The 21,780-nt window shown below is 39.0% G+C and overlaps 2 protein-coding genes across 3 annotated transcripts; both read right to left on the reverse strand.

The window, feature by feature from the left end:
• Positions 1-748: 748 nt before the first annotated feature.
• Positions 749-10,454, reverse strand: slc30a5 (solute carrier family 30 member 5). 2 transcript variants are annotated; one of them, XM_042396034.1, is made up of 17 exons: positions 10,160-10,454; positions 9,909-10,032; positions 9,313-9,435; positions 9,142-9,208; positions 8,829-8,914; positions 8,552-8,639; positions 7,799-7,886; positions 7,590-7,666; positions 7,324-7,494; positions 6,187-6,475; positions 4,759-4,967; positions 3,761-3,918; positions 3,519-3,648; positions 1,987-2,251; positions 1,669-1,895; positions 1,334-1,462; positions 749-1,032 (listed from the first exon to the last, which is right to left on the reverse strand). In XM_042396034.1, exons 2-17 carry the CDS (start codon positions 9,977-9,979, stop codon positions 862-864), a joined length of 2,349 nt encoding a protein of 782 aa, XP_042251968.1. In that variant the 5' UTR covers positions 9,980-10,032; positions 10,160-10,454; the 3' UTR covers positions 749-861. The 2 variants fall into 2 exon arrangements, with proteins under 2 accessions (XP_042251968.1, XP_042251967.1); XM_042396033.1 differs by having other exon boundaries at positions 9,909-10,454.
• Positions 10,455-12,611: 2,157 nt separating this feature from the next.
• LOC121885993 (annexin A1-like) lies at positions 12,612-21,432 on the reverse strand. The gene is made up of 12 exons (XM_042395863.1): positions 20,996-21,432; positions 20,794-20,872; positions 20,318-20,423; positions 18,762-18,856; positions 18,052-18,165; positions 16,844-16,934; positions 16,425-16,561; positions 15,822-15,915; positions 15,079-15,174; positions 14,135-14,193; positions 13,279-13,401; positions 12,612-13,125 (listed from the first exon to the last, which is right to left on the reverse strand). Exons 2-12 carry the CDS (start codon positions 20,860-20,862, stop codon positions 13,069-13,071), a joined length of 1,041 nt encoding a protein of 346 aa, XP_042251797.1. The 5' UTR covers positions 20,863-20,872; positions 20,996-21,432; the 3' UTR covers positions 12,612-13,068.
• Between the last annotated feature and the right edge of the window lie 348 nt (positions 21,433-21,780).

Genomic DNA, 21,780 nt, shown 5'->3' on the forward strand with positions numbered 1-21,780 from the left:
GTCAAGCAGAGCCCGGCTGATTTTGGAGGCCGATATTGATATTTGAATGTAAAAAGATCTGATAACATAACGTCTATGTTTTTTTGCCATAAACACAAACATTTTTGGATTATTAAAGCTTTAAACAGAGTACGACATTTTAAAGCTGACAATTGTACTTGTCGGTGTTCTCTGGCGAACAAACTATGTAATAGAAATGTTGTCTCTCAAATATCTCAGACATATCACAGGCTTTTCTACTGGCTGACATAAATTCTACTACTTAAGACACATGACAGTCTGAGAATGACAAAAGGAAAACAAAAATCCCAAAAGTGAGTGAAAAAAAAATTGTTATTTGCTTCTGTTCAGATATTTGGCATTCGCACCAGTACATCTCCTTCACATAAACACAATAATCTCTGTAAAAATGTAACTCACTCTGTCATAGATGAAATCTTAAATGTTTCTGATATTGTATAAACTAATATCACTTTTTGTATAGTAATAGTTAATGAATGAGCCATTAGCCCATAAACATTTATCCACATGTCCTGTATGATTTATAGCTGTCTTTCTCTGTGTGGTGAGACTTTTTTTAAATATTGCAGCAACCACAAATACTTTCTTGCTAGTAACAAATATTGTTGCAGTGAAGGAGTTGCTGCAGTAACAGATATACAAATAATAAAGTCAGTTAAATACCAGATGCTTCGAGCAGGGAAATGTCAGCACAGTTCACAAAACAAAAACACAGCTGAGGCAAATGTAAAACCAATATATTCAGATTTATTTAAACCAAATACATATACTGTACATTTCAATGAAAAAGCAACCAAGTGTTTGAATTAATAAAGTTTCATTTGGTCCCACAGATGGACGTTACATGATACACGTCCCGTCTTTCAGATATTTCATGGACTCCATCTGCTGCGTCATTGCTAGAACTTCATGAAATCCGGTGCTGAGTCCAGACATATGCTGGAAGTACGCCTCCTTCTCCACCTGGACCGACAGATTATTCACCCCGGCGTCTTTCAAGATGGCCGTCACCTACGAATGAGGGGAATTACAACCAATTAGAAGTGCCTGTCTGTTCTCACTGTAGCACAGTCAAACCTGACAGAACTAAAAGTTTTACAGAGTGTGGATAAATGACATATTTATTATTCAATCACTCTAAATTTCATAGCAATCTGCCCGAGTATTCATCCTCTGGGGACCATGAATATCAATTATTCTCAAATATCAAACACAGATCATAGATTATACTGTTGGTATGAAGTTAAGCACTAAGATATGGAGTCTGCAGTGAAACATCAGTATGAATCTTGACTCTCCTGTTTGTACGGACCTGCTGTATGATCCTCTGCTCCACCACGTCTGACATGATCTGGAGGTGGATGGTCCCTGCGATCACACTGGCTGAATGTCTCCAGAAATGAGGATCTCTGTACGACAAAACTCCTTCAATCTTCTCAATCTGAAATGACAAAAATCAACATCCAGAAAACTAGTTTTTAAATATCTGCTGATGGGTTGATACAATTTTTATTGCCACCAATGCAAATAACAATGCTCGAGAACTTGCTGCATGAGTTTCCTGATGGACAGTAGAACCACCATCTGTTAAAAAAATCTGCAGTAACTGTCTCCTCATCATCATCATCATCATATGTGACTCCTCACCTTTTCAAGCGCACTGTTCAGGTCTTTCTCATTCTCTGGGGGAGTTCGGAGGAGAAGAACCTCGCAGGCGTCCTTAAGCAGAGGGATGACGCTGAGGAAAATGAGCGTGGCGATGAAGAGCGAGCAGATTGGGTCGGCGATCAACCAGCCGAACTGACGGATGAGGATGGTGGAGATGATCACGCCAACGCTGCCCATCGTATCAGCCAGGACATGAAGGTAAACACCTATGAGAAAAGAAAAACATGAGGATGATATCTGGCAACAACTTCCTTTCCACAACCTTCTTTTTATCTGTGCATGGACTCATACGCTCACCTCTCATGTTAGCGTTCATGCCTCCGCCCCCGGATCCGTGAGAGTGGCCGTGTCCGCCGTGGCCGTGTCCGCCGTGACCGTGCCCGCCGTGACCGTGCCCTCCGTGAGAGTGGCCGTGACCTCCGTGGCTGTGCTCGCTGTGGGAGTGGCCGTGGTGCGAGTGACCGTGGTCATGTGACGAGCAGCTTTTGCCACCGTGGGAGTGAGCGTGACTGAAAGCGCAGATACCCACCAGGTTGACCAGTAAGCCTCCGACAGACACCGGCTGCAGGGGGCAACAAACGGGACACAGAGATCAGACTGACTGATGTCTACAGATGTGATGAAAGACAATTAATCCCTCATGGTAAGTATACAACTAAAATCTTTTACCACAAACTAAACAGCTGTAAACAGACGTTACTCACAGGTTAAGGCAGCCGGTGAGGTATGTGTGTTTTCAATGACTGTAGAGTGGGTAATAAAGTAGAAGCTACACAATGTCTATAATACCTGTATTTTGCCAAGTTTAAGGAACAAACAGCTGCAACAAAACCAGTCTGTTAAGGCACCACTTTTAAGTAGAAATGTAATTTAAGCCATTAAAAGGATGTGATTCGGCTGACCGTTTCATCCTCATCTTCCAGTTTAGCTTTTCCTTAAAAATATTTGCTTGACATCCCAGTGTGTTGAATGTTTTGACACATAATGTCCAACAGTGTGTCCTGTGTTTTCCTGCTTTCCTCTTTGCTTTATCTTGGCTCTGTATATAATCTAAGTATTGTCTTGTAAGCCCATGTGGACTGGGGAACATTGAGGGAGTGGGCTTCTTAATGGGCTGCTCCAGTGATTAAGTACAGCTCATCCATAAAGTTGTGGGATTTATGAGAGAGAGATTAAAAAGAATGATAGAAATCATTGTAGCAAAGGCCAAGATAACCTGACTTACAGTTCCTAAACTGGATCCTACAGTTTCCATGATGTAACTAGATAGTGTCTTTTCATGAGACCCCTCTCTGTCTGTTAAATGCCCCCTGTCTCTTTAACTCCACACCCCCAGTTTGCAATGCAGGCTGTCTGTTAAACATTTGTCTCTAAACTGAGATAACCCTGACGACATCACAACTGTTGTTTTCTCAAACTGGACAGAACTAATCCAGAGGCACATAACTCATTATAAAAATTGGTGTAGTGCCACTGTGAGTTTGTTTACTATGTTATTTTGTTAAAAACAAGTGAAAGCCATTAAGTACAAGGGATGAAGATTTTTTTTTTTTTTTTATCAATACAGAGCTTTTATATTAAAACTATTACTTAATACTAATAATAATAAAATTAAATAATACTTGAAGTGTGCAGCTGTTTTATATGGAAAACATAAACATCTGGGCAGGACTCTGTCAGCAGACACACGATATTAAATGACTCAGGGTTGAAGGCAAAAACATAACCAGGACATACCAAATAATTGTTACAAAAAATGATGCTAACATGGTGCAAACATGCATTCAGTCACAAGCCTTTATGTTAATCTGGAGCAATAGTTTACTCACAGTCAGCATGTCTGTGTTTATATTAGGAGGATCCAACAACCGGGTGACTGACTCCATAAAGACAAAGAAAGCGATGACCATCAGGAACAGACCGTTGATGAATCCGGAAAGTATTTCAACACGTCCGTATCTGCAAAATAACAAAAGATTCCATTTTTAATCATCCAGCTGAATATGAAATACTTTAAATCATACCAATATCTCCTACAAAAGACTTTTCATATGTTCTTGATCAGCTTTACCCGTATGAGAAGATCCTGGTAGCTTTCCAGCGGGTCATGAGGGCAGCAAACAGGCCAAGGACTAAAGCAGAGCAGTCAAACAGCATGTGGAAGCCGTCAGAGATCAATCCCAAGCTGTTGGTCCAAACACCATAAAACAGCTCCACGAAGGTGAAAGCCTGGAACGTGCAGAGAAACAAATCTTACAGAAACTCAAAATGACACGAGAGTGTGAAGTCAATCCCAATTCTAGACACCAGTCCCAAAGCTGAAAGAAAAGAATTTAATTTACATCTTGAATCTTGAAGAAATTTGAGCAGGAGAAAGATTACAGAACCCTCAACCTTCTTTGAATAAAAGACTTTTGTTTTTCTGATGAAGGTTTAATAAATTTAATCTCCCAATAAGGATATAAACGCTGTATCAAAGCCATCTCCATACTCCTAGAAGGGTTCGTTTTACAAAAACGTTTTCATATTTTTTTGTCATAAACAATGAAATTTAATTTAAAGTTTAAATTGAATCAACTAAAAAGTTCACTGAGTGCTATTTGTGCGTAATTTTAGTCCTCTTCAGGTCTGTAAATCTGCAAACTTTCTTTGAGATGGAAATATACTTTCCCCTCACAACTGTCACTGATAAGATGTTGTAGGAGAGCAAAAGCATTTATTCCTTTAGGATACATAATTGGAATTAAATATGTATTTTTGATTATTATAAACGTATACATTTTCCAAAAGTGCTGCTTTTGTCATGACTTTGCTGTTTGTGTAATTTTTCTGCGTACTCTTAATATACTATCTCTAATAATATGTGCTGTTGTTTGTTATTTTGTGTTTCATTTACATGGTTCTTATTTTGATGAGAAATGAGAGATTTGAATCCATAAATCTCCCTATATGAGGAAAAACAGATGCATTTTTCAGTGTTTCATTAAACTGTCTCCCAGATGATATCTACACCCTTCCACCAGACAACCAGCGGTGAGTTTTCTCTTCCTGACGATGTACAGTACATACCAGGTTGAGACACAGGAAGTAGAAGATCTGTCTGGAGTCGTACTCCTCCAGGATCTGTTTCAGTGAGTCTTTGATGAACCGTGGGAGGGACTGCGATGTGTGCTGCAGGGCGTCGCCCATGAAGTTATAAAGAGGAGTCCCTTCAGGTGAGTAACCCACCAACGTGCCCTTCTGACCTTTCTTTGACGGAGACGAGAGAATACTGGATGCTGCACAGAGAGAGATGAGAGAGCAGAGAAAGTCAAGACAAATTAAGGTTGATGTATGAAATGTTGCTGCAAAATTTAGGTCTTTAAGTGTCTTACACTGATGAATCTTAACATTAAGCGTGAGAGCTTTGTTGTTGTTGCGTTAAAGATGCAAAGATGTTATTGTTATTTACATTAGCAAATACATAAAACTCTTCTGACCATTTTATCTTATTTATTCTTTGTTTCAATACTAAAGGGCAATTACACCTAAATCCCTGTGTAGTAAACTGTATCTGTGTATTTGTGTTTATTTGATGACCTCATCCTCACTCTCCTGTTCTTGCATTGTATATTCACTGCTAAATATAAAGTGTGTGTGAAGTGCCAGAAGTTGGAGACAAAAGTCCTGCAATCCAGCTTTAATGTAGCTTGATAGTTCTGACTCTGTGTTTTTTGTCCACAATTGCTGTAATTAACACCACACAAGTTCAAGTTCTGCTTCATGCTCTGTCAGATTTTTTAAAAGGAAGACTTTTTACATTTCCAGAGTGAGTGAAGGAATCAGGAGAGAGGAGAAAGAAGTGAGGAGAAATTGCAGGATGTAATGATGGTGAAATAAAAACAAGGAGAAAGTAAAGAAGAAACAACTGATTCAAGATTCAAAGAAAAAAAAAATAAGGAGGAAAGAGAAACAGTCAGGTCATGTCAGGTGATGGAGAGACATGAACAAATCCGAAGCAGGAAAACTGGTGAGGAGCTTACAGCTGTAACTAGATGAATTACTGTTCTGGTAAATATTTTTAAAGGCACAATCTGTTATCCTAATGTAAACTACAGGGCATCCCCACTAACAAAAGTCAAAGCACAAGATTGAAACCTGCTACAAAAGGGCTTACAGATTTTTAATGAAGGTACTAACATTACACAACAATTTTATTAACCTTATGTTTTCTGTTAAAAGAATGACCTCAGCAACTGTGCCTTCAGGGAATAGGCGGGACACAAGCAAGTACACCAGGCAGTACAGGGACCTGGTGATTAGATCTCTGGAGCCGAGAGAGGAAACCCTTTTCATAATGTAAAAATTACCGTCAGGTGGGGTCCCAGAAAATCTCAATGCTTTTACACTGCTTTCTTGTTCCAAAGAAGTGGGAATAACTGAGGTAGGTTTTAAATAAAGAGGACTACATGATGATTGTAATTCCAACTCCTGCTGACTCCCACCTCGGTTACTTACACATGATGAAGAAGACGGCGCTGACTAACACTCCTCCAGAGAGCACATGCTCCGTGCTGACCTGCTGGGGCGGTTTGCTCATGGAGCGCAGCTGATCGGTAAGCGGATGAGTCCAGAAGTTAGCTAGCAGCAGGGCGCTGAGGAAGAGAGCGATGGCGCCGTAGCGGGCGCACCTCGGCGTCTCCATCTTTGCGCTGCAGACGGCTTCTACGTAAAACTCCAGGATCATCACAGAGAAGATGATCATCCCGAAAGGTAGGATGAGGGACGACCATGATTCTACTTTACTCTGGGGTTGAGACAGAGAGAAAAAACAGTCAAATACATGATCTGGATGAGAATGAAGACAAAAATAAATCTGAAATCACTTGAACATAAACAGACATAGTTTCAATTCATTTACAGATAAACAAGATACATATATGCGCATTTTGTTTATGTGGTGATACAGTACCAGTCTGGACACACTCTCATTTAAGTGAATGGGAAGGTGTGTCCAAACTTTGGACTGGTACTGTATGTAAAATCCATGTAATCTAATAAAGCTTATTATATTTGAATAAAGGAGTAAACAAATTTACAGGACCAGATTAAAATATATGAAGAAATCTAGAAAGACAAACCCCTCAAGAATGATCATAGAGGTGAAATGAAAACTCCTGACAACCTCAACAAATACTATACTTGAAAAACTTCACAAAAAGTCAAATGAAAAGGGCTTATCATCTTATCAGAAGCTCACTGAACATCTCCATTGGAAAAGGTTAATTCACTGGAGAGCATAAATACAATGGCCAGTCTCACTGTGTTGTTTTGATATTTCTTGTGCATAAGTGGCACTAAACAAAGGTCACAAAAATCATGAGAATTCATCCTCTGGTGACAATGAATATCCACAGCAAAGGTTAAAGAAATCTAGTCACTAGTGTGTTTTCATTGTGTTATAGACTAAAGTAATTTTAATCAGGAGGTGGCCTTACAGGAAAGATCAAGATGTGACTAAAATCATTAGGAATGATCCTCTAGAGGTCATAAACACTGACAACAAACTTTGTGGCAATCTGGACAGTACAGTGATTAGCATCACCGTTCTTAGCTCTTTCCATTTCATGCATGTAAAGATGTATGTGCACTCACTTCTGTGGTGGCTGAGAGCACTATGACCCAGGGCAGCAGCACCATAGAAGAAACCAGGTTGTCGAGGGCATAGAGGCGTTTGGCACCACCAATTTCAACTGATAGTTTCCTGGAGGCCGTGTGGAAGCCCACCTTCAGACACAGGGAGACCACAAGCAGCACAACACCACCCTGACAAGAAGAACAAGGATACAGAGGCATGACAGTAAGTTGGAAAGTAGGCAGCACTAAACATAACATTCAACACAGACATGGACTTTGCTTACTTTGTGATCTGCAACTCCTAAAAATGCAATGGCAGTGTAGAGGAAATGAGTGAGCGCGCTGTCATGATGTCCCTCAGCTGGTTAGGAGACGAGTCAAGTCAAACACAATGCAAACAGAGAAATATGACAATGAAAAACACAAACACGTCAGGTTAATGAGCTGTTAAAAACAGCTGTAACTGATGTCCTTCATAAAGAGCAAAGGATACGGTGCTCGGCCATCTTTGCCATGAGATCGTCGTTGTCAAAGAGGAGGAGGCAGATCACAGCGATGATGAAGAAAGCAGCACCTCTGGTCTGCGCAAAGTCACGGACAAACAAACAGGAATGCATTTAACAAAACTTCTACCGCAGTGTTATTCATTTGAGCCAATATACACAGTCCAACACAGTTGTTTCATTTCAAACAGAGTCAAAATTACTAAACAACTCTAAGTAATTCCTGAGAAATGGGAACACAGCAACATCACTAGTCATACAGGGCAAAAACATAAGCAGTCAGACGATGAGACACATTGTAAACAAGCTAAATGTTTGGCCAGATTATCTTGACCAGTCAGACCTCTTTGAAGCGATATCACAGTGTTCAGCAGATCTTATCAATTAACTTGGTGAGTAAAATGTTATTATTACTGATAGGACTGATGGCCAAAACAATGAAAATTGTATGAAACTGGAACTGCTCTTTTAAAAAATGCTGAAGTGACTGGTTTCTTTCCTCTGCATGAAAACAGTGACAGGGTATACTCTGGTGAAAAATCTAATGCTAACCCTATCACAACAAAGTCTGAAGATTATTCATTGTTTATAAATCTGTGTTTTTTGGGTGACACCACGTGTAAAAAAAAAACCTGAATGAAATCATAGTTAATGAAAAACGTAAAGTAAAATATATGGGACATATTTTTCAAGATAAAAAGTTCCTGATTTCAAACCAGTTGTGTGAGTTTGTGGCCTCCTACCTTGGATGGCCCTCCTCCTGAGCTGGTAAACAGGACACCGAGGAGAGCAATGACCACCACATCACTGTGCTCAAAAAGCAACAACGTCCTGTAAAAGACACAAACCAACTTTTAATCAAATCCTGGGCACAAGAACGTCTACATGAGCACACACGCTAACACAAGCACACAGTTAAAACCATGTAAACATGTTCACATGCAAACTGATGTATTGTTGCCTTTAACTGCTATGAAAACCACACTAACACACATTTATGGTGGCATCAAGACATTTTACCTTAGAGGTCCACAGAGAGTTAGACCAAAGAATCCCAAGAGGTATATGACACAGCTGAAAACAGCGTGCTTTAATAACTTTATCCACTACAAAGAAAACAGATATGAAAAGAAAAAGGTTAATCATAAAGACAGGTTGACATCATGGCTTTACAGGAGCATTAATACAATGTATTTCATGAAAAAAAGATCTTCCTTAGGTCAACTTTAAAATGTCTTAAAACATTACAGACAACAGATCTGAATTCACATATGGATCTAATCAAACAGGAGCTAGATCACGCACATACTGAAGAAAAAGAAATCCATCAAACCTGTCTTTTTGAGATGACTTTGCCAGAGGAGAAAGGCTTTTGAAAGAAAAGCAGAATAACAGCACTCCTGAGAAAGAAGAAGGATCACCATGATGTCATCGTCCAAAAACCCCCAAATACAAAGTAAGAAACAATGAAACATCAGTAAGTAATAAGCTTAGGAGCACTTACCCAAATTTTAGTATGAAGATGAACTGGACAATGTGAACAACTTTTAGGATATCGTATGATTCAAAGATCCCAAGCGCCTTGAGGACCTTTGAGACAACCAGTAAAACTATGTACCTGGTTAACCTGCAGAGGAAAAGGACAAAGAAACATACATTCATACCAAAGATAACCATCATTATCCTCCACTGATACTGACATACAAAAAGGTGTATTGCACATTATTTGCACTATTAAACTAAGTAAGTGGTGAATAGTCAACTGACAAAAAATTAATTGTCAACAATTTTGATAATCCATTAATCATTAAATACTTTTCTCTGTTTTATATCATTTTAAATGTAATATCTTTAGGTGTTGGAGAGTTGGTCGGACAGAGAAGCAATTTAAAGATGTCAACTTGGACTTTTGTGTAATTATGATGAATATTTTCAAGATTTTTTTTTTTCTGGACATTTTATACACAGTTAATAGAAAAACTAGTTGATAGATGAATCAGTACTGAAGATAACAGTTAGCTGCAGCACTAGCTTAGCTTGAGGTTGGTTTTATGGACTTAACTAATTCAACTAACGTTGGCTAAACTAACAGAGACATACCTGGAATTGGGCACCTCCACCATGCCCAGTTTACCCCCAGAGAGTACGTTGCTGCTGTATTTCTCCTCCATTTTCACTCCAGTCACAGTATTTATGTCCCCAGTATCCTCAACATCACTGTTACCTAAACAGTTCAGTTAAAGCTCAGTCCGTTTACCGGTGAAGAACAGGAACAGGTTTGTTCAGGCTCTCATTCATTCTCCTGTTATAACTTTACTAGTCTGTAAAATAAACTGTAAACAAGCCCAAACCTTCAGTCAGCTGGCAGCTTTCTTAGCCTGTTAGCTGCTAGCTATCTGGCATGCTAACGTTAGTCAGATTTTACCCAAAGTTTCTAGCCGCGACACGTGCTCTGTGTATAGTGTACGACAGGCAAATCCATGTGATAGCTTAGTTAGAGGAAGATAAATAGCATTGTTTAGGCTGAGTGCTCCACAATAACAGCTTAAGTCCGCAATTAAAGGATGAAACGTCCAAGCTGGTCAAAAAGCCACGGCACTTCCGGACACGGTAAAACATTACACGTCATGTGTATTCGTGAATGCTGCGCTTGCGCAGTTCCGAGTTCGGCGCCGAGCATGAAGACGACTGTGGTGGAGAGAAACTATAAAACTTTAAGAAGTACATTTAAATTTCGTTTTTAGTGTGCTTTACTTTATCATTACAATTTTATGACCAGAAAGCTATAGTTCTAGAAAACTGGCCACCTCTAGGTTAAAGTTTGTTTCATAATTTTGACTTATTTATCTCATATTTTTGAAAATTCAAACTATTGTCTGATATCTTCTATCTCTCAAATTATTTGTCTGTATCTCAAATTATTAATCGTTTACTTTTACTACTAATATTTCGACCTACCATTTCATAGTTAACTTGGTGTGTCATAATTTGAGTATTTTTATTTTTATCACTTTCAAAGTTTTCTTGGTGGAAACGGACTTCCACAGTATCTAACACTGTATTGCACAGTATAATTTGAACACCCTGGCATTTTAACAAAAATACAAGACCAAATATTTGCTTAGCATTCAACAACTACAAGCTTTGATAGTGTTTCTGTAACTCAGATTTATGGGGTATGTTGTTGGTTTTATTTAGCCTACAGTAAAATTAAATCAGTTTACTGGAGAATTTTTTTTTTTTTTTATTTTAAAAAGCCAAATTAGAAACATCAAACTAAAGAAAGTAGTAACTAGAAATCTAAATGTCAGTTTTTTTTTCTGAAAGTACTAATATGTAACATATTAAAGGTTCAGTGTGTAGATTTTAGTGTCATCTAGCAGAACGGACTTGGCAGAAATGGAATATAATATTCACAAGTATGTTTTCATAAGTGTATAATCTCCTGAAAATAAGAATTTCTGTGTTTTCGTTACCTTAGAATGAATCCTTTATATCTAAATAGGAGTGGGTCCTCTTCATGGATGTATTATAAGAGCTGGATACCAGACTAAAAATGGCACCCATTCAGTCCTATAGGTGTTGCTCGGCTGGCGCATACGCCAAAAAAAGTTTCTAGCTTCTGGGTTGCAGCCTACTGAATATATGCAGTAGTGTTTCCCCCGCTGGCCCCACCCGTGAGTTCCCACCCAACCTCCATGGATCAAAAGTCCATATTAGCAAGAGTCATCATTGACATTGTTTGCAGTTCGAGGGGTCCTGTCAACAGTTTTACAGACGTCTCTTTTACAGTGGTGGTCTATGGGGAAAATGCTTTTTGGGCCGCAGGGGGATTTTTCGCAAAAATACCACGAGTGGCCACTAAGAAAAACTGGCTGCAAGGCTGAGCAGCGGCGCCCTATCCAACTCTTATTATACATCCATGGTCCTCTTTCACAGAGCCCACCATGCGGCACTGCCATGTTTATACAGTACACTTCAACTGGCTCAGAGAAGGCCTTCCACCCTTTCCTCCAACACTCAGCCACCAAATCTGCATACCTGGCTCTCTTCCTTTTTTGCTCCTCCTCCATCAGGTCTTCTCAGGGGACAGTTTGCTCTAGCAAAACCACTTGCTCGATTGCCACGGAACCTCAGTTGTCTCCCTAGGTCGACCAGGAACAAAGGCAATGCACTCTATTGGGTGCTGCAGCTTACTATAGCTGATGCAGATGGTGTCTGCTACTGCCCACCAACGATACCGCACCTCTCCCAAGGTCTTTGGACAGCAGCTGAGGATATGCTCCAAGGATCCCCTTTTCTGACAAAGTGAGTACAGGTGAGTCCACCACGCCCCAGCTGAACAGGTTGGAAAGGCTCTGTTAATACTATAATATGTAAAATATTGGGCTATAGTTTGTCACATAGCCTGATGGGAGTATTTTTTATCCATATTTGGATGGATTGCCATAAAAATTTGGTAAACACGTTCATATCCCATTCAGGATCAATTGTAATAACTTTAGTGATCCAAAGTTTCATCTAGTGCCATCATCAGGTCAAAATTTAAATCCATCCAATACTTTGGTTTATGACTAAATACAAGCAAAACTAATATTGATTGGCTTCCAAACTAGTTGTGATTTCACCAAATCATGCTTGTATGTAAATACCTTAAACTCAGTTTTAAGGTAAGCACAAAGAAACTTTCCCTTTCAGCAGATGAATGTGAAAACAATCTTCTGATGTCAAACTCTGCACATACACGATTCTGCAGGCCAGACATCCAAGTGAAGTAAAAAAAATAAGCAAAACACATTTTTGAATGGAGAGGGATTTTAATTGTTTTTTTGTTAGAATTTGCAATGGAGGCGACCTTATGACTCTGATCTTATATATGTGGAATCTATACAACAGACCTAAAGATTTTTATTAAAGACAAAGGAAAGAAAGAAGACTGCACTGAGATTTCACAAACCTTATAAAAAAACATATCAGGATAAGCATTTTGCTAAGATATTGGCTTTAAATTGTACAGCACCTTGTAACTCTGGTTTTGAAAGGTGCTTTATAAATAAAGTTTACTTACTTACTTACTGCTTACTTAAAGCCAACAGAAATATATTTTACTCCTCCTTCTTTTCTCAACAGCTTTATTAGAGCATCAGCTCAGTTAGACAGATTTGTCATGTTATATTCTACTATTATTTAATGTGAGATTTCAGTGGCATCTGGTGGACACGCTGGCCTCCATTTCCAGTGAAGTGGTTATGACAGAATTTCAGTGCGGTCCACACAATCCAAGCAGGACTTGCTGATAATGACCCTTAGTCTCCTCCTGTGAAACAGAGGCGAAGATGTGGTCAGCTGAAATATTCTGAAACTGTGATGTAATTTCTTTCTTTACTTAATGACTCTGTAAGTGAAAAACAGAACATACAGAACATAAAGGTAGCCATTCAGGAACATTTGAATACTTATGTTATTTTACCAGTATCTGCTCCTGTACACTTGTGTTATACATGGCTCTGTATTGATCCAAAATCTTCTTCAGGTCGACCTCAGAGCGGCTTACCAGCACCCTGATCAGCGTCGCCTCACATGTGCCATAGCCCTGTGAGGATGGAGCAGAGCCTCAGTCACTGAACGGGTAGAAAGCATTAGTGCATGCACATCACCTCACTCTGCAGGTTTTACTACACACTGTGGTCTCATCCAACATTTGAATGATATACAGTACTACATCTGTGTACAGTCAGCTGTATAACCAATCACTGCGGTTAAGCAGTGTTTTCCCGAGACTATGAATATTTGTAGTAGTCAGATCTTCAAAATCTGACATTTGAGAGTCAGCTGCAGGTGCAGAAATAATCTCATTTATGAGATAATTTCTGATCAGTGACATCATATTATTAGAATGTGAATGCAGCATATTGTGGCAGATGTTTCAATTAATATGTACTATTGCCACTAAATTCCCAAGAAGGCATTTGAAAGAAAGACATAGAACAAAAATACAAAGATTCTTTCTGGTTGAGGGGCAACTCTATAAGGTTGGACCAAGTCTACATGTAAGAAAAATTTGAAACTGTTTAAGTTTTAAGTTCTATCTCAGTCGGCTTGCAGAACCATATGAAAAGACATACAAGAACTTGTGTCACTGTGAGTTGGCAGGAAAAATAGCAAACTATCCCTTTAAGGTTCAAATTTTGCATTTTTGACAAGATTATAAGCAGTAAAAACAGTTTAGGTGACACACACACACACACACACACACACACACACATATACATATATACATTCTGATATAAGGTGAGAGAGAGAAGGAGAGAGATAATTATACACACCTTCATTGCCAGATGGAGTTTCTCAGCAAAAAAAGCCGGCATGTTCCAGGCACTTTTCACTAGACATCAAAAAGACACAAAAAGTGAAAATAAAATGCAGCATGCAAGTGCTGCTACTGTATGTCACTTTCTTTCCTCTGTGTTATCATTCATCTAGTAGAGTTCTATTCTCAGGCTGAAATAGTCCATGCACAGTCTTAGACTGATCTCACAGTGTGTGAGGTCATGATGCCCACATGCCAGGAGTGAACTATTCAGAGTCTGCTGCCATATATACAGTAGGGTCCAAAAGTCTAAGACAACTTTCTGGGGTCTCTGTATATCATTGGATCTATCCAGTGTTCAGATCTGCTGTTTCATGCACTTCTTTTCATTTGTGCTTCTCCAGCTGGAGATAATGTTTTTGATTTGTGAATTTAAGGTTTTTTGCAGCCTCTTTGTTTATTCTGGTTCTTTATGGAAACTGTTCTCCCACTATCTTCTTACTGGATAACACATGCTGCTGCACAGAATTCACAGGAATATTAGTTTTGGAGAGTTAAACCTGTTTTTTTTAAACACTTTTGACCTGCTAGCAGCAGTTCTTAAGCATGACAACCTCTGACTTTCCTCTCATCAGCATGATGCCAACATTTTTACTTCAGCACAGGAAATATCAGTCATATTGCACTGACATTTACTGAGAATATTCTTGCTCCCCAGAAAATCAACCCTTTTGATCTCAAGATGTTTTCTCAAAACAAACCTTTAACTTTTTGGCTTTACTGCTGGTAAAGCTCTAAGAATAGCAAAATCTTCAGTAGGCTGTTCATTCTTTCCACATTTCTTCTACTTTATCTAAACTGAGTAAACTGTTGAGAAGTCCCCTGCTCAAGTCCGAAATAGAAAACTATGTTTTATGGAAAATTATACCAAATCATATCAAAGAAAGAAATCTTCCTCACCAATGTCAATGAGACAATCTTCAATGTCTCCTTTCAGCTCCATTTCCAGGGCTTTGGGTAATTTGATGTCACTGACGGAGGCGTAGTACTCGAATGCTATAGCAGGTAAACAGACACACAAGTAAACAGCTGTTTATTGGCTACTGTGTTTGACAGAAATTTGTTTTTTGCCAAGTAAAACATCACTGCATATACCCTTTTTCTGGAATTTCAAAACAATCTTCTTCCAGAATAAGTGGCCGAGTAAACATTCAGCTAAACTACAAAAGAATAACAAGAATTTTGCAGAATTTTTAGTATGCATGGGGACCAAACATACTAATCCATAAACTGGGGCTTGTTTTTAGACATTTAGATATTTATGCAAGTTTTGTGCAAAAAAATCCAAGCTAATGTTTTGTTATTTTTGCCATATTCAACTTGAAAACATGTAAAGTATGTGGCTGAAATAAATTAAAAAGTAAATGGATCACCATTGCTAAAAACAGATACATAAATTCAAAGAAATGACCTAATCCAGGGTACAGCTGGTTTTCCTTTATATAAGGTCAGTTTTGCTCTCTATTCTTCCTACACTGCTAGGTGTGTTTCACCTGTTACCTAGATGAGTGTGGTTCCACCTGTTTTACAGGTGTGTGTGTGTCAGTGTGTGTGTCTTCACTTTAAAATGAAGGTTGTGGCTGTTCTAGCCGCTGATGAGACAAATCTAACAGCTAAAGTATTCACACATTGCAATCACTCACTCTTAGAGAGCTGTGGCCCGCTGTGTGAGGTCAGGATGTCGATGAAGGCAGAAACGTTGGTTCCCGCGGTATTCTCACCTGATTCAAACAGAGTCTGCAGGTAAGAAACAGTGACACTCCATTACTGTTCTCTTCAAAACTTTTACATAAGTCTGGTGATATTCTATATTTTTCTTATTGTCAACAAATCTCATGAAAAGACCAAAACCAACAATGAATTGATCTACTAACAAGTATTATCTGTATATCCAAAGCCTGATATATCTTATTCTTTTGTGTCACAGAGCTCCATTGTTGCCCAAAAACTGCATAATGTGTATTAATCCACAGCTGAAAATAGTCCCCAACAAATGCTCTTGTTACTCAAGTTTGAGTAAAGGTTGCTAAAAACTACAGTGCCCAGCTGTGTTAGGAAAGTAATGACCTTTTTTTTTTTTTTTAAATGAAACTATATATTTGTAAGCTGTTTTTTTTTAGTAGAAACCAGTGGGTGCCACATGCAGTATAAGGAAGTCAGAAAGTATTTTTGGTTTAGTCTTTTGTTGACAGTAAGAAAATCATGGAGTGATGCCATCCCTTAAAAGCAGATTTTCCTTATTTTACCTCTGCATCCCTTTGGGCCAGAGCCATGTCAACTTCCTTGCTCTCATTTTTGTTTGCTTTCAGCATGGCCAGAAGGGCCTTAGTGAAGTCACCGCTGGTCTCGCTCTCAATAACATCCTCCAGCTCTTCTTTGTACTCTGAGAGAGAAAGAGCAGTTCAGCACAAAGATAATAAACTTTGCAAATTGTAATATTATAAAGGAACAAACTATGACCACAGTGGTTATAGCCCTTGTTTAGAGGCTTACAATCCTCTTGACAGGGTGATTACAATGTTGCAACTGTCTAGGAATTCAGTGTTGCTCTACTGCTGTGTGCACTGGAGACACTGAGGAATGTCAGCTACCTAACATGTTACATAACATGTGAAAACTCAGAGCCCAGCACGTAGACCAGTAACTGTGCTAAATCAGGACAGACCTTTTTTGAAGACCCTCTTGATCTCACAGATCTCTTGGTTTGATCTTGTTGCCAGAATCTCCACCAGGACATCTTCATCTGTGCCCAGTCCCTGTTGGCACAGAGTGACAAAATGTAAAACAGTGATTCAAGGGTAGTCCTTATAAGACCCTTTGAACTGAATTATTGAGTTAAACAAATACAATTAATAAAACTGACATCAACAGAAATAATAACAGTACACAAAAATGCCCCTGAAAAGCTACAAATAGAGCCGATGAGTTATTTTTGACAATGTATGTCACCAAAGCTTCTACATATTAATATTTTCACAGGCTTAAAGTGTTTTACATGGAGTTTCACTTTCAGTATATACACTAAATAAAGGACCTTCAGGATAAGGCTAGTGTTATTCTATATTTTTCTTACTGCCAAGAAATCTTGTGAAAAGACTAAAACCAACAATGCATTAGTCCGTCTCTCAATACTTTCTGACTTCCCTACTGGTCTCCAAGCTTATTTGTTCCTACTGAAGATGTAAAGGCTGTGTAATTTGATGTGTTTTTAATTGCTTTGGAGCTGTATGGCACAGAGGAATAAGATATATCAGGCTTTGGATACACAGACTAATTAATAAAATATAGCCAGTCTTATCCTTTAGGGAGAAGCAGGCTTGTCACTGAAAGGTAGCTGCTCCAATCCCGCCAGTGGAAGGATAAATCTTGGCAGAAAAGTAAAGTATTACCACCACTAAAGTGCCCTTGAGCCAGGCACTCAACCACTAAATGCTGCAGTGCAGCTGCTCAGTCACCATATCAAACTGTGGCTGGAATAAAAAGCAGCTTCCGGGTATAAATGTGTTTAACCGCTGCTGTAAAAGAGATGGTGAACTCCTGCACAATGTCAGCACAAAAGTTTCTTTAATACATTTTGTGCTGACAGTGTGTGGAAGTTAACTTTTTTGCTTGGACTCATTCTCCGAAGCAACAGTACAGTAGATTTTTTTGCTCCTGAAAAAGAGCTTCGTTCTTGAATAAAGATACATACAAAGACATAGCAGGAAAAAACTAAAAAAAAAAGCCCAAGAAACTCTATAAAACCCAGGATATGCCAAATCAGAGAGGGATTCCCCACTGGCAGGACAAACCAGTGAAATGAAAAGTAACATAGACAGTGACATCTGGAAATAATTTTCTCTGATATTTAGGATATAAACCACTGATATTTACCTTTGTGGCTTTCCTGAGCTGGAAGGCATCAAACTGAGCAGGTGTCATGAGCAGAGCCAGAGAGACATCCTCTAAATCTGACCTGAGAGCTCCCTTCAGATCTTCATCCAGCTTCTGCAACACACAAGGAGTAGCCACAGAAAGGCATGAGGGTGTTACTGTTCAATATAATCGTTTCAAACAGGACTAAGCCTGCAGAAAATCTATCTACTTAAAGTTAGCTAACATTAGCATACTATCATAAGCTACTGGTTATAACAAACCATGTAGCAAAATCCCTGAGTGTATTGAACTGAGGAAGGGTGTGATTTATTATTTATGAATTCATCTTTTAATCTGTAAAAGGATTTTTATGTCTCTTTTCAAAAGTTCCATGGTCTACTGTAAGTGGAAATGAGCAAAATAATGTTGTAAAAGAACTTGTAAATAAGTAAACAACCTATACACAGTAAATCCAGTGAGTTACTAAGAGACAGTAAGAATTGTAATAACAGTTTTTATTCTAATGCAATGGATTAGGATTGAATGACCTGTTTCTGTAACATGTCAAACTGCCAAAGCGCACAACCCTTTACATAGTGAAGTCAGAGGGCTGCTGGACATTTAATGTTTCAGTATTTTTCCAAGCTTTAACTTTTTTTTTTTCGGATGTGTTCAGTCTGTTGCTGATTTATTATTATTTGACCATTCTTGAGAAATGAATTACTCACCTTCCCAGTCGATGCTTCATAAACTACTCTTATCTTCTGTCTCTGCTCGTTGTTTCTCTTCACCAGGACTGAAATTATCACATCCTCGTCCACTCCTGTAAGGGACAAGTTGTACTTACTTAAGTACTAGAGCACAGCCACTAAGTCAGAAAGGTTGAGTTTTGTGGAGATTTTGTCTTTTTAAAAAAAATCCCAAATACATTAAAGGGGAACTCCACTGATTTTACACAACAAAGTATGTTTACAGGGGCTGGGGAGTACTTACGTTGCAAAAAGTCTTTTAGAGGGAGTTGCATAGGCCCCATTTACATCTGGTATTAACATGTGATCTGGATACCACTCACCCCCCTAAACCTCTCTCCCAGTGTGAGTCATGGTACCAGTGAAGCCTGAGTTGTGTAGACAAGCACAGTCCCGCACTGGACTCGACCAGTGACTTCGGACATGGGAGGCAGGCGTGCTAGCAAGGAGGCTAAAACCCACAGGCGCCAGCATCTGTCGCCAGCATGTCTCTGAAGGTGTCGGGGGAGTGAGGTTTACTCACTGCACAGCACTGTACCCGCTGGCTACTAATATGCTTGCATTGTGATCTCAATATGTAAATTAGCTAGGTGGAGCTGGTGGACTTGTCAACAAACATATGGCGTCCCAAGTCAAAGAAACTGCTGCCACAAACAAACGCCATTCACTTTTCACTGCTTTTTTCAATGCTACTACTTGTAGCTTTTGTGCAGCTTCCTTTAGCAGGTCGCATGTTAATGGTAATAAAGTCTGAAACATTGTCTCTAGTGTTGTCTTTTGAGTCAGTGAAAAAAATCTGGTAGTGTGGTTCGCAACAAGTGAGCTGGCCATGACCTCTGAGGCATGCTCCTTATCTCTGTGTGAGGCCAGCAGCTTGAGGCTACATTAGTCACTCCTAGCATAACACATCCAAATCTGTGCAGTTGAGTGAACTGAGTAGATGCGTAGAATAAGAAAGATGATATCTCTGGTCCTGGTGCATTCATTTTGATCCTTTTTTATCATGTGTCTAATGGCTTTGAATTACATTTCATCATTCATTAAAAAGTAAACATAAATCATGTTTTATCTATGTTAAAGGGCCAGTGTGTAGGATTTAGTGGCATAGTGGTGAAGGTGCAGATTGCAACCAATTGAATACTCCTCCCCTTCCAAGCATGTAGGAGAACCTATGGCGGCTGTGAAATCTGCAAAATGCAAAAGGCCCTCTCTAGAGCCAGTGTTTTTGTCCATTCTGGGCTACTGTAGAAACATGACGGTGCAACATGGCAGGCTCCGTGGAAGAGGACCTTATGTAGAAATAAAGGGCTCATCCTAAATTAACAAAAACACAACGATTCTTATTTTCAAGGTGATTATACAGTAATTAAAACATACTTATGAGTATTATATTCCATTTCTGCCACATCTGTTACACTACATGCCAGTAAATTCTACACACTGCACCTTAAGTGTTTGTACCTTTTGTTAAACCTTTGTAGAATAACCTAACAATGTATGTTTCTTTTTTCAAGATAACCAGAGAGCACACAAACCTTTACTTTCAATGGCGCTCTGAAGAACCGAAGCATCACTGCTGGCACTGAAGTTCGGGTACGGGGTGACTGTTCCATAATACTTAGGTTTCGGCTTACCCTTCACCTGGAAGAACAGGCAGAAATACAGGTGTTTTACAAACACAAACCAACAGGAATTCACCGCTACAGTTTTTAATTAACTCCAGTTTCACCACAGGGCAGGGTGACTGGAACAACGTAGAAGAGGACGATGAGGTGACAACAAGCAGAGCCACCAGAGTTCACAGAGCTACAGACAGCTGTCATTTGATTTTACTGAAAACCAAAGTGTCAGCGTTTGATAATTAGCTTCTCATTAAAACTTTGCTTCAAGCATTAGAGGTGAAAAAACCTGAAACCGGAGTTACATCAGATATTAAATTAAAATGCAGTTAGCCAACAACAGGTGTAATCTCCCCATGACTGTTCGCTCCTACAAGGGATCTCATACTCACTGTGACAGTTTTATCATCAGGATCTCTGTCATGGATGATATTTGTGAAGAATTTCTTGAAGATGGACATCTTTACTTGGCTGAAGAGTTAAAACCAGAAACAAAAACAATTGCTTTAGTGTGAAGAAGGAAAAAAGAAACAGAATTTAAGGTGATTTTAATATATTTCTTTTTCTTCATATTTTAACATCTGAAAAACTCACCTGTGCTACCGGAGACAGTCTTCACACCCCGTCTGTGGATGTGCAGTGTTAGTCACAGTATTTAGCTCACTCTGCAGCCACTCCCCTCATTGTGCAGATGCTTTTCAGGCAAGTTTCTTTTCACCTGCAGAAGATCAGCCAATCGTCTGCCACCTCTCACAGACAACATACCTGCGAAGTGACAGTCAGAGGTGCTCGAACCTCTGACTGGTTGGGTGACTCCTCTGTTCAGACTTGTGTTGTAAATTTGTAAGTGCTTCACCCTTTAATCAAACAGCATTTTATTCATGCAAACATGCAGTCCTGCAGGAAACAGTGACAACTAAGATAATAGTGGCTGTAGTTCATAATTTAAGGGAGCTGCTGAAGTAAACAAAATTAATGCTGACCTCAGTTTGTTTTGTACAATTATGTGACTGAACATGATGTTCCACATTTTTCTCTTGAGCTGTGACTGTTAAAGTCACAGAGACACATAAAAGAGATCCAACAAAAGGCAGAAATGTGACTAACTCACTTATTGGGTTCTTAATTGTTATTTTTTGATTTTTTTTTTCACTTGATCATCCTCTGAGTTACTCCCTGCCCTCAGTGGTTTCAAGAAAATAAAAAACTAGAAATAAAATAAACTAAACTAAAATATAATAGATACAATAAGAATAAAAGAATATTGTCATGATTCCTGCTGCAGCCCTGTTTATTGGGTTTCCTTTGCCCATTCTTCCTCTGTCCCTCTGCATTCAGCCCCACATTTTCTCTTCCCTTGGTTTTGCCATTCTCCACCT

Source organism: Thunnus maccoyii, chromosome 19, assembly GCF_910596095.1.
Source record: "Thunnus maccoyii chromosome 19, fThuMac1.1, whole genome shotgun sequence".
Taxonomy (NCBI): Eukaryota; Metazoa; Chordata; class Actinopteri; order Scombriformes; family Scombridae; genus Thunnus; species Thunnus maccoyii.